Source organism: Sander vitreus, unplaced genomic scaffold (assembly GCF_031162955.1).
Source record: "Sander vitreus isolate 19-12246 unplaced genomic scaffold, sanVit1 ctg238_0, whole genome shotgun sequence".
Taxonomy (NCBI): domain Eukaryota; kingdom Metazoa; phylum Chordata; class Actinopteri; order Perciformes; family Percidae; genus Sander; species Sander vitreus.
Window position 1 is genome coordinate 62821 of NW_027595413.1, and position 13854 is coordinate 76674.

General features: G+C 46.4%; 1 protein-coding gene across 1 annotated transcript; it reads right to left on the reverse strand.

Annotated features, from left to right (window-relative positions):
- Positions 1–366: 366 nt before the first annotated feature.
- On the reverse strand, positions 367–13248 carry eif4a3 (eukaryotic translation initiation factor 4A3). Its single transcript, XM_078244438.1, has 11 exons — positions 12981–13248; positions 10348–10420; positions 10200–10266; positions 9905–10100; positions 9617–9697; positions 7403–7544; positions 7161–7299; positions 6819–6934; positions 1056–1163; positions 660–787; positions 367–516 (listed from the first exon to the last, which is right to left on the reverse strand). Exons 1-11 carry the CDS (start codon positions 13132–13134, stop codon positions 500–502), a joined length of 1221 nt encoding a protein of 406 aa, XP_078100564.1. The 5' UTR covers positions 13135–13248; the 3' UTR covers positions 367–499.
- Between the last annotated feature and the right edge of the window lie 606 nt (positions 13249–13854).

Genomic DNA, 13854 nt, shown 5'->3' on the forward strand with positions numbered 1-13854 from the left:
CACAAGGGCTAAAGCACAGCCCATAAATACAACAGCTCCACCAGAACATGGTCGGAGCAACGCACGGCCACGGTGCACAGCACAGACGTTCCAAATATGAAAGGAGCACTAGTGCAGAGCGTAGTGCTGATCGGTATCAGGAAGGAAACATGGTATGAGAACATCTCTTCTCTTCAGACAGCTGGACTCTCGGGGTTTCATCATTTAGTCCCTTAAAGACAGACCTTCCTCCACAGAGCTGTGGAGGAAGGTCTGTCTAGTCCACACAGCATTCCTGGATGGGAGGACAACGTGCTCTGGTTTAAGATAATTATTATATAAACTACAGGACATGAGTCCATTGGAGGGAAGGACAACAAACCGACGTGGAACCAAAACAACTTTATTTACAAAATGAGACTTACAGTCATTTTCAGCAAATTAAGAAACACTCTAAAAAAAAAATAAGACAGGAAACAGGAAGTCAAATGGGCGGGACTCCGATGTGATGTCATCCAGGTCAGATCAGATCGGCCACTGGGGAGAGAAAACAAACGGGTCAGCAGCCAATCACAGGACAGAGAGGTGTCAGCAGCCAATCACAGGACAGAGGTGTCAGCAGCCAATCAGAGGAGAGAGAGGTGTGTCAGCGTGAAATGGCAGCGTGTGATTGGCCGTACCGTTCATGGGCATCTCATCGATCTGCGTAGAGTAGTACTGCTCGATGTCTCTCAGGATCCGGATGTCGTCGTTCTTCACAAAGTTGATGGCCACGCCCTTACGGCCGTACCGCCCCGACCGGCCAATCCTGGAGGGTTTACAGACACCAATCAGCTGTTAGACGCCCCCTGCTGGCTGGAAACAGTCTGTCCTAGCCCCGCCCCCAGACACTAAGCCCTGCCCACCATTTAAACATCTTCACTTTGGACTCAAAACTGAATTTATATTATCGATCAAATTTATCAAGAAGCAGAATTTATCATCTCCCTTTTAGTTTCCTGTGGATGTGGGACTAGTTTGTGTGGAGGGATACGTACCTGTGGATGTGGGACTAGTTTGTGTGGAGGGATACGTACCTGTGGATGTAGAGCTCTCTGTTGTTGGGCAGGTCGTAGTTGATGATCAGAGAAACTTGAGGAACATCTAAACCTCGTGCCCAAACATCTGTAGAGATCAACACGCGGCTGGAACACACACACACGCACACGGTTGTTACTTTACGTCCTATGGTCCCCCAGTGGCTAGAAATGGTGATAGGTGTAAACCGAGCCCTGGGTATCCTGCTCTGCCTTTGAGAAAATGAAAGCTCAGATGGGCCAATCTGGAATCTTCCCTTTATGACGTCATAAGGGGAAATGAGAAAGAGAATTTGGCCCACCCATGAGAAAGAGAGAGACATATCATGGCTTTCAAACGAGCAAAGCATGGCAGTTGGTCAAGGCCACACCCCCACCCTCCACCTTGCCCCCCCCAATAGCTCCAGACACAGAAATGGCTCTAGTGGCTGTAATTCTGCACCAAGGCTGAATTTCGGGAAATAGACTTCAGATACAGTATTAGGGGACCACTAAGGTCTATATAAAAGAGACTTCAGATACAGTATTAGGGGACCACTAAGGTCTATATAAAAGAGACTTCAGATACAGTATTAGGGGACCACTAAGGTCTATATAAAGAGACTTCAGATACAGTATTAGGGGACCACTAAGGTCAGACAAAGTACTTATTGTAGGTGATTTTAATATCCACATGGACGTTGACAGCAGTAGCCTTAGTACTGCCTTCAACTCATTACTAGATTCAACTGGCTTCAGTCAGAGTGTGCATAAGGCCACACACTGTTTTAACCACACCCTCGACCTTCTGCTGTCATATGGCATCAAAATTGAAGATTTAATAGTATTTCCGCAGAATCCTTTATTATCAGACCATTTTTTAATAACTTTCGAATTCTTACTACCCGACTATACGAAATTAGATAAAAGCTTCTACACTAGATGCCTATCTGACTGATATAGCTAAATTTAAGGAAGATATTCCAACAGCATTTAACTCAATGTCGTGCTTTAATATAACAGTAGACCTTTATGTTAACTTTAGTCCCTCCCAAATTGATCATTTTGTAGACGGTGCTACGGCCTGCCTACGGACGACTTTAGACTCGGTTGCTCCTCTCAAAAAGAAGATGATGAAGCAAAGGAAACTAACCCCTTGGTATAACTCCCAAACTCGCAAATTAAAACAAATCTCACGAAAACTTGAAAGTAAATGGCGTTCCACCAAACTGGAAGAATCTCGTTTAGATTGGCGAGACAGTCTGAAAACATATAGGAAGGCCCTCAGAAATGCCAGATCAGACTATTACTCATCATTGATAGAAGAAAATAAGAACAACTCAAGGTTTCTTTTCAGCACTGTAGCCAGGCTGACAGAGAGTCACATCTCTATTGAGCCATCTATTCCTATAGCTCTGAGTAGTGACGACTTCATGAGTTTCTTCACTATTGGGCGCAGGGGGGCTGGAGAGAACGACAGGACCTGATACATACTTAGACTGCTTTTTTCCTATAGACCTTCAACAATTAATGCTAAAGGTCTCTTCAGCAAAGCCATCTACCTGTCTATTAGACCCCATCCCAACAAGGCTACTTAAAGAAGTACTACCCGTGGTAAACACCACATTACTAGATATGATCAATATGTCTGTATTAACAGGTTATGTACTGCATTCATTTAAAGTAGCTGTGATAAAACCTCTTCTGAAAAAACCCACCCTCGATCCTGAGGTCTTAGCCAACTATAGACCTATATCTAACCTTCCCTTTCTCTCCAAGATCCTTGAGTGACTTTCTACATAAAAATATTTGAAGACTTTCAGTCAGGATTTAGAAAGCAACATAGCACAGAGACGGCACTGGTGAAAATTACTAACGACCTTCTAACTGCTGCTGACAAAGGACTTGTCTCCGTACTTGTCTTATTAGATCTTAGTGCTGCATTCGATACTATCGACCATACCATCCTGGTACAGAGACTGGAACATTTAGTCGGCATTAAAGGAATTGCACTAAGCTGGCTTAAGTCCTATATCTCTGAGCGGTCCCAATTTGTTAATATCAACGATAAATCCTCCAAGTATGCTAAAGTTAGCCATGGCGTTCCTCAAGGCTCTGTGCTTGGACCAATTCTGTTCTCCTTATATATGCTTCCTCTAGGCAATATCATTAGGAAACACCCAATTATATCTGTCAATTAAGCCAGACGAAAGCAGACAGTTAGCTGAACTTCAAGCGTGCATTAAAGATATAAAATCCTGGATGACCTACAATTTTCTGATGTTAAACTCCAACAAAACTGAAGTTATTGTCCTGGGACCTAAGCACCTCCGGACGTCATTATCTAAAGATATAGCTACCTTAGATGGTATTGTCCTGGCCTACACCACTACTGTCAGAAATCTAGGAGTTATTTTTGATCAGAACTTATCCTTTGACGCCCACTTAAAACAATCCTCCAGAACAGTCCTTTTTCCATCTTCGTAACATTGCCAAAATCAGGAACATCCTGTCTAAAAACGATGCTGAAAAACTAGTCCATGCATTCGTTACTTCCAGGCTGGACTACTGTAATTCCTTACTATCAGGATGCTCAAATCAGTCTCTTAAGACTCTCCAGCTGATCCAGAATGCTGCAGCACGTGTTCTGACAAGAACTAAGAAAAGAGATCATATTTCTCCTGTATTAGCTTCTCTGCATTGGCTTCCTGTAAAATCCAGGATTGAATTTAAAATCCTTCTCCTGACCTACAAAGCTCTAAATGGTCTAGCACCATCATATCTAGAAGAACTCTTAGTACCTTACTGTCCCACTAGAGCACTGCGCTCCCAGAACTCAGAGCTACTAGTGGTTCCTAGAGTCGAATGGGAGCCAGAGCCTTCAGCTATCAGGCTCCTCTCCTGTGGAACCAGCTCCCAGTCTGGGTTCGGGGGGCAGACACCGTCACCACATTTAAGAATAAACTGAAAACCCGCCTCTTTGATAAAGCTTATAGTTAGGGACGTGGCTCATAATCAGTCGCTCCGGATCTCATCTCTCCCGGCGGCCTCCCAGGATACTGCGCCATGGGACTCAGCCGCCTGCCAACGTCCATCTTCTTGCTCGACACCGGTTATCCTTGCCGGAGTCGGAACCGGTAGCGGCCGATGCGGTTCGCCGGGCTCGCCCCCCTTCAACGCTGACTGACCAGCCGTCGTCACAGAAGAGAATTGCTACCGCGCGGCGAAAGCTTCTGAGGGATGCAGTAGTCAGACGGTCCGGTGGCCTACACTGCCTGGATCGGCCAAACGACAACGTTCCTCAAAAACAATCTTAGTTACGCTTATAGTTAGGGAGTGAGGAGTTGCAGCGTATGCCTAGACCGGCGGGGGAGGGTGTATATCTAGAGACACAGCACCCCAGCTTCCCTCTGCTTCTCCTCAGTCATTAGATCTACCTATCATATAATCAATAATATACGAGAGTAGAGGGAGGCAGGAAGTACAGCCCGTTCCGGCAGGGGAGAGTTCAAGCCCGACCAGGCACCTCTCTTTAGCCTGCCTCTCTTAGTTATGCTATTATAACTCTAGACTGCTGGAGAAGTTCCTTCCTCCCTATGACACAATGAGCTGCTCTTCATCTCTCTTTTCATTTGTTCCTTTTATGTGCATCCTTCTCCCAGAAATGCTTGTTACTAACCTAGCTCTGGGGAGTTTACTCCCTGGAGTCCTTATGTTTCTTCTTCACCCTGAATATCGCCTTGGATTAGGGTGGCACCAAGACCTGGGTCTTGGGTGCAGCTGTCGCTAGGGACCTGCTACACCCTGCTACGCTCTGTGATTCCCTGCAGTGTCCGGCTGCGTCCTACCGCGTCCACCCATGCTGTGCTGTGCCACATTACACCCCGTAACGCCCTAGACCACTAAGGTCTATATAAGAGAGACTTCAGATACAGTATTAGGGGACCACTAAGGTCTATATAAGAGAGACTTCAGATACAGTATTAGGGGACAACTAAGGTCTATATAAAAGAGACTTCAGATACAGTATTAGGGGACCACTAAGGTCTATATAAAAGCATCCAAAGAGCACCATGTCATGGGACCTTTAAATGGGTGATAGAATGATTATATAGGGTATTTCACACTGTTCCTTAAGGTCTCCTAATAGGGTATGTAACATTGGTTGGGCTGAAAATAGCCCAGGTGCTATTCTATGGGTCTGTGAATACCCTGTGAATATGGCCATATTTGTAACGAGAGCTTTTCTTCCAAATATGGTATGCTCATGAATATTTAGATGAGCTGCGCGCTGATTGGTTGAGCGAACCACATACACATCCATTGGAGACGAGACAGCAGGTCTCATATTTCAGACACTGCAAAGTTATACATTGTTTGTCTGCCATTTCGTTATTAAATTCACTTCTGAGACTTTTTTTATGCGAGAAATCAACTATATAAAGCTGAAATATGGGCCGTTTCACGGAAATTGATGGCTAATTGCAAATTTGGTAAAACGTGTCGGACTTTAGGAGCTCCACACAGTCTGATGAGAAAACGGCGACCTCCATACCCAGTGAAAGTCACCGTTTCCCTGGGTACTGGACTACTCGGGCTGGCTGGCTGCCAGCTGCCGGCATAACTAGAGTATATTTACAGACAATTTTGTCACGCCACTTATATAACAGCTCCCCTAAGGTCTTATAAAGCTAACAATTGTGTCCGATTTCAATTTAATGCATTTTTGTGAATAGGAGGGGTTTCGTTAGCTGCTACTGTCCCTTCAATGCTATGGGTAGCTAAAGATCACGGCTAGTTAGCTACACTTTCGGCATAACTATAATATATTTACACTTTGAATTTCGCCACGGCACGTATATTTCAGAGCTCCCTAAGGTCTTACAAAGCTTAGCTAACACTTTTGTCTGATTTCAATTGAATGCATTTTTGTGAATATCAGGTCTCGTTAGGAGGCTAGCTAGCTCTCATTGATGGAGCTCCATCCAGCGTCAGGCTCTATCAATGAGACTCGCGGACAAGAGGCCTTTGTTTCCCCGATCGTTTGTTTAAATAATTCAACACACATATCCATTATAAGATTAACTGGAACCTGTGGTGAGAGATTGCTGGCGTAACAAGCTCGCTGACCGTGCTCTCACTCACACACACCGGCCATTTAGCAGGAAGAGGGGAGCTGCAGCCCTGGAGCTCTGTCAGGGCAGCAGCGTTTGGTAGTCCACTAACCCAGGAATGGTGACCGGCACACAGTCAGACAGATTGCAATTAGCCATTAATTTTAGTAAAACGGCCCATATTTGAGCTTTATATAGTGGATTTCTCACATAAAAAAAGTCTCAGAAGTGAATTTAGTGATGAAGTAGCAGATGAACAATGTATAACATTTCTGAGATCTGCGTGACCTAGATTCAGAAGACCAGCTGGTCTCAGATCAGTCAGTGGCCTGTGTAAATGTTGGGCGTGACAAAGAGAGAGACTAGAGCCAAATAAGGAGGAGTTGAGATTCTCCCGTTTTCAGCAGCAGTTTCAAATAGTGAGATTTGCAGATGAAAGGGATGTCAATGGGACTTTGAGGTTCTCTGTATGTCCTAGTTACCTCCAAACTGGCCTTATTCCACTATGACAAGGTAACATTGGGTTAGCATTCTATCACCCCTTTAATGATGCCCATTACCTGGCTCCAGATCTGATGTTGTGTTAGTGTTGATAAAGTTATCTGATGATGTTGTTGTGTTAGTGTTGATAAATTTGATGTTGTTGTTGCGTTAGTGTCGATAAAGTTACCTGGCTCCAGATCTGAACTCCTTCATGATGGACTCCCTCTCTTTCTGCGGCATGTCTCCGTGCATCGAAGACACCGTGAAGTTGGCCTCTCGCATCTTCTCGGTCAGCCAGTCCACCTGAAACACACCGAGACTCAGACTCCCAGAAGGCTTTGCTGCCCCACAACCACGCCCCCACGGCGATACCCCCACGGCCCATACATAAACAAGATGTCTATTTACAGGGTTCCTCAGTGTGTTTTCACTCTAATAACATGAGAGGAAACTAGTAACAGTACCTAAAGATGACAGCCTGTGTGATGGTCAAAGTATCTGACAGTAGTAGTAATAATAATATAATGACCTTTCTCTTGGTGTTGCAGAAGATGACAGCCTGTGTGATGGTCAGAGTATCGTAGAGATCACACAGAGTATCAAACTTCCACTCCTCTCTCTCCACGGCAACAAAGAACTGCTTGATCCCCTCCAGAGTCAGCTCATCACTGGAACACACACACACAGTACATTCATATTTTTTATATATATATCTGTGTGTGTGTGTGTGTGTGTGTGTGTGTGTGTGTGTGTCTCTGTGTGTGTGTGTACCGTTTGACCAGGATGCGGATGGGGTCTGTCATGAACTTGTTGGTCATCTCCAGGATCTCGTGCGGCAGCGTGGCGCTGATCAGAACCACCTGGGTGGCTGGAGGAAGGTAACGGTACACATCGTAGATCTGCTCCTTAAAACCTAACACACAGACACACAACCCACTGTCACTACAGCTGCTACACACACACACACAACCCACAGCTGCTACACACACACACACACACAACCCACCGTCACTACAGTTGCAATACACACACACACAACCCACCGTCACTACAGTTGCTACACACACACACAACCCACCGTCACTACAGTTGCTACACACACACACAACCCACCGTCACTACAGTTGCAATACACACACACACCCCACCGTCACTACAGTTGCTACACACACACACACACACACCCCACCGTCACTACAGTTGCAATACACACACACACCCCACCGTCACTACAGTTGCAATACACACACACAACCCACCGTCACTACACACACAACCCACCGTCACTACAGCTGCTACACACAACCCACCGTCACTCCAGCTGCTACACACAACCCACCGTCACTACAGCTGCTACACACACACACAACCCACCGTCACTACAGCTGCTACACACACACACAACCCACCGTCACTACACACACAACCCACCGTCACTACAGCTGCTACACACACACACAACCCACCGTCACTACACACACAACCCACCGTCACTACAGCTGCTACACACACACACAACCCACCGTCACTACACACACAACCCACCGTCACTACACACACAACCCACCGTCACTCCAGCTGCTACACATACAACCCACCGTCACTACAGCTGCTACACACACACACACACAACCCACCGTCACTACAGCTGCTACACACACACACACACACACAACCCACCGTCACTACAGCTGCTACACACACACACCCCATCGTCACTACAGCTGCTACACACACACTGCAACAGTAACAATTACTTTTGACTACACATGGCAGTTAGTTTTGGTGACTCAGCAGATTTCGATACTGAACTTTAGTACTAACTGGACACATGTTGTCATTAGGTGCTTTCCGACCGGATAGTACTTGTACTTTTTAGAGGAAAAGTACACTGCTATGCAATTCTAAGAACTACTCTCCCCCAAACTCTTTTTTTCCGTTTGCATTCCCACTGGCCCAGTGGCCATAGAGACTGGTAGGAGGGGTAAGGGAGGGACGCAAGCACAGCAACGGTCTTTATAGCGTCGTCACTAGACCTTAGCGCCACATACAACAACAACAAAGCAGCATGGAGGAGGCCGTACATGGCCAGCAGTGCCTGCACCTCCGCATCAGTCCACTTTTCAGAGTTCCGCATTCCGTCCATTCTCGTAGTAATTCACGTAATGTTTTGCTCAACACAGACGGGGCTTTATTATACTCGGAACAGACCCCGCCTCTGCCTGCTGCTGCGCTGTGGACGTGTGTGTGGGGACGTGTGTGTGTGGGTGCGTTTGTGCGACAGCCGGCGAGCCGCAGGACACGCTTGTGGAGTTTAACTCTGAAAAGACAGTTAACCACAGGTTCCCGTTAATCTTATGATGGACATGTGTTATGTCAACGGTGAAATAAAAGCCTCTTATTTACGAGAGCGGTCTGAGAGACCTCCAGCTCACAGCGAGGTGTCTGAGCAGGACTGGCCCAGCGACGAGCTAGAAGCCGGGGCAGGCGCCTGCTGGCTGTCGCCTCACTTCATGGAGCTTCTGAACTCCGAAAACTTTGAAGCAAATTGTCAATTCGGCATCAATTTTAACAAGACTGCCTATATTAGAAATCTAAACAGTTCATCTCTCCTAAAACGTTGTCAGAAGTGAATTTAATGATGAATAAGATGGTGAAAACAGTTAAAAATGTCCCGTTGTTGGTTGTTGCTCCGAGTTCCGAGTTAGCAGTGGGCGGGACTTATAAGTTCGACCAATCAAGTCCACCTAGGAGAAGGGAAAGACCCTGCTCTGGAGTAGGAGCTGAAACAGTACGCTACAGCGGCCAGAGGAACTTAAAAATCCCCAAATTTTTCCTGTTGGAATACGACGAAGAAAGTGTTCTAGGAACGTTTAGTTCTAAGAACTGCAGAACCCCTCCGGTCGGAAAGCCCCTATTGTAATGTCTCTGTTCTTGCTCTACTGTTTATAGTTTGTTCCGTTGTGATAAGTTAACGGTATGAACCTTTGTTGAGCATCTCGTCGGCCTCGTCCAGGACCAGCATCTTGATGGCTCTGGTCCTCAGACTCCGGCGGCGAATCATATCTGCAGAAACAACAAGCATCAGCTGGCGCTCTCCTCCGAGGCTCGAAATCAAACTGGCATCCATTCAACGGACAGGAATCTTTCTACGTGTGCCTCTCTCTGCACTCCCCGAACACGAGGCTTAGTAGTAGTAGTTAGGGTATATTATAGTGATAGAAGCTGTAACACTAGGAGGGTATATTATAGTGATAGAAGCTGAGATTTTACCGAACACGCGCCCGGGCGTCCCAGCCACCACGTGCTGCCCGTAGTCGAGCTTGCGGATGTCTTCACCCACGTTGGTGCCTCCGATGCAGGCGTGGCACTGCACGTTCATGTAGTCTCCCAGAGCCAGCAGAACCTTCTGGATCTGCCCCGCCAGCTCTCTGGTGGGGGCCAGGATCAGAGCCTGGGTCTCCCGCACCTAGACACAGGAAACATCACGTCAGCATCACAGCTGATTGGTGGGACTGCTTTGTCTATCCGGTCTGAACGCATCACACTGTCTCTAGCTCCTACTGACCTGGATGTCGAGGCACTGCAGCACTGACACGCAGAAAGTGGCCGTCTTTCCCGTTCCAGACTGAGACCTGAACACAGCAGAGATCAGCTGTTAGAGGACAACATGGCCGACTGGCTACAGTCACATGACTAGCGGCGGAGGATCTTACTGGGCGATGACGTCTCGGCCTTTGATGATCTGTTTGATGGCTCTCTGCTGGATCGCTGACGGCTTCTCAAAACCTGAAACACACAGACACAGTAAACATCTGGAGACACAGTACACATCCGGAGACAGTACACATCCGGAGACACAGTACACATCTGGAGCCATGAATGGGTAGGCTTGGCCATCTTTAGGATTTGAACTGTTCTGGTTCTTTGAGGGGGGTGAAACGGGTCACATGCTTATTTCACAAATGAGAGGAGAGTTATTTTGAATCAACGGTGGTTAACGAGCGTTACAGCTTCAGCTAGGGCTGCAGCTATCCATTATTTTAGTAATCCAGTACTCTACCGATTATTCCATCGATTAATCAGATAAGAAATACTTTGAAGAGCAATAATAAACAACAGTTTGGTTACATTTTTGGAAAAAGCTACATTTGTGTTGCCTACATTGTTTACAATATCATCTCTCCAAAAATTAAGTTAAGTAACTGAGCAGCGTCTGGTGTGCAACAGTAATAACGATCCGTGTGGAAACACCTCCATGGCTGCAACAAAACAAGAGCCTGGTCGCTACGGAAACCAAAACCAAATCCTCCAAACAATGCTACTGGAAACATTTCTTTAGTAGAAAGGGCTGTCCGTGCCCAACCCTATGACTGTGACCTGGTACTTGGCAGGCTGCAGAGTACAGACTGACTGCTCACTGCATCTGAAAGGCTGACTGGAGTCCACAGATGTGTGTAAGCCTCCGTCTGTCTGGTTCTCTCTGGTTTAACCCAGACTACCTGGGCCAGTGTTGTTAACGTTAATGAGAGGGGCTGTAGCCACGGTCTGGGCTTCATGTGCGTCAGACCAGCCTCTGCTGGCTAGTAGGAACTAATTCACCATATGTCCCCGCTGCTTGTTGTAAATCTACGTTAGTCTTCTGTACTCAATCAGAGCGACGACGCCACATGTAGTTTATCATCCATCCCATAACACTACATTCATTACTTAATGAAAAATAGGATTGTTTAATAGAACGAAGGATATCAAAATCACTGTAGCCTATTTTAACTAGAGGTGTTGAAATGAATCAAATAATCGATGCTTTGAATCGTGGACGATGCTGCATCGATAATCCATTATTTCTGTTCAGAATTTCAGGTAGGCCTGACAACCTTTCTGTTGACATATTTCTGGTCTGTTCATGTGCTCAGTGCTGTAGGTTTATATGTCCAGTTTATTTTTGAAGCCTGAAAAGCTATGAATTAAATATCCTATATGGCTTTAATAGAAAATGTATTTGATGCATCGAGATATCGAATCGCTGAGAATCGTAATCGAATCGAAAGAACAGTGAAGATTCACACCTCTACTTTGAACCCAATTCAAATGACTTCCCGGTCCCTCTGAAGACCAACTCCAGGGAGAGCAGCTCAGACGTAGTCCCCACTTAGACTGGGCCGCTGAGAGGGGAACCTCTTCATACCCAACCAGAGCCAGTGGAGATAGCATTACACCAACATCACCACACATGTAAGGGAGGTAGCTAACGGTGTAAAATAGTCCTGAACCGTGACATGAAGGGGAGATTCTCCATAAGTGTTGGGTGTGTGTACCAACAGCAGCTTCACCCAGCATATGTGTGTGATGTAAATCAACGTAGGCCATGTGATGAAGAACGGTTGGAGGGCCGTGCATCAGGCTACGTACGTAGGTACGTGGAGACAGGACCCTGCGCCGTAGTCTGACGTCACGCCTCCAAAATCTAACTACACATCATGCCAACACACCTCACTCGGCCGTGGCTGGGTAGCGTTGCCTCCCCCCCGGCCCGACTCACTTCCTGGTTCTCCTTCTCCATAAACATGAAAACAAGGAGAGGGTTAACTTCTCCTGGTCCAGATTATACACCGTGGTCAGAAAGAACAGGAGACACACACAGAGAGACAGAGACACACACACACACACAGACACTGACACAGAGACACACACAGAGACAGGAGCCAGCTGTACTAGAGCCTACTCTAATCTATCCAACGTTAGAGAGTTGAACAGGTTGGGGTGGGGGTGAACAATACTATGATGCTGTGTGATCATCACCCAGCCATAGTTTAAATGGCTGTATTCTTACTGTTCTTAGCTGTTAATGGACATTAGAGTCAACAAAAGGTTTGAGATATTTTATTGTTATTATTGCTAATCTTCCGGTAGTGTTTCTGCGTTTTGGAGCTACTGCGCAGGAGCTAACTAACTAACTACGAAGTGGAGATTACGGCTGTAAATAGTCCGGACTATTCCTGTCTGAACGGGATGAGATACTAAGTCACATTACTCCGCTAACACTTAATATTACAGCATTATATCTATAGTATTATTATTACTATTGTTGTAACTGACGAACACACGCAGCACCTGCGGGAGGAGCTAATGCTAATGCTAACCGATGGAACAGTTCAATAACTAAAACATGCATCCATTTAATTAATACGTCCCTGCTGCCTTATATAAACCACTCAGTAGCACGGTGTACCTCCAGCTGACTGGATGGGACTCAGTTAGTCTCTGGGAATATAAACACTGGGAGAAACTGTTAGCTTTAGCATCCGGAGCTAACTAGGCCCGGAGGCCGCGCGGATCCCCGGCCTACCGTAAGCGTAGATGCCGCGGAGCAGGTCCTCCCGCAGGCCCATGGTGTCGAAGGTGGGGGTCACATCCACCTCCTCGCTGGTCTCGAACTCCACCTTAGTCATGTCTTCTTCCCGGAGGAGTCTCTTCCTGCCCTGAACCACGGCAGCAGCCATTTCTCTTCGTTATTCCGCTGAAACGCACCGAGAGTCTCCGCTGAACGATTACTGCTAACTGCTAACACGGGGGAGAAAGAGCGCCGCGTGTGTCGCGCCGATGACGTGACACAGACAGGACAGCGTCATCACCACGACCACGCCCCCTTCCGGGGAGAAGGGATGCAGCTACGGCCAAGAGTTACGCAACATTACGCAAAATCTCGCTAATAATCTATTTTATATATAATATATCTGCTGTAACATTTCTCTCCAGTTTTCATATCATAATCATGGGGGGGGTACACAGCCAGTTATAGCTACTCACACAGGTAGAGTGTAGCTAAGTACATGTACTCCAGTACTGACTCAGCTGACAGTGCTAGCGGGCGGAGAACAGCTGTCCTCGCCAAAGTAAGACCACTCCAAACACAAGCACTGACTAAACAGAGACAGACTCTATTCTTTCAAACTGTTAATCATGCCAAAGTGGTTTGGGATCCTACGGTAAAACCTAAAGGTATTTTGGGAGGCCATTTAAACATCCAAAGCTTATTTTCCAAGCGAAACGAGATCAGGATATTGTTGTCTGAGTCCAATATCGATTTCCTCTGTGTTAGTGAAACATGGGCATAATCGATAGGATATACATGTTTTAGAAGGGACCAAACTGTGGGCAGGGGTGGGGGTGTACTGATATACATTAAGGACTCATTTAATGCAAAGGAAATGTATCCAACT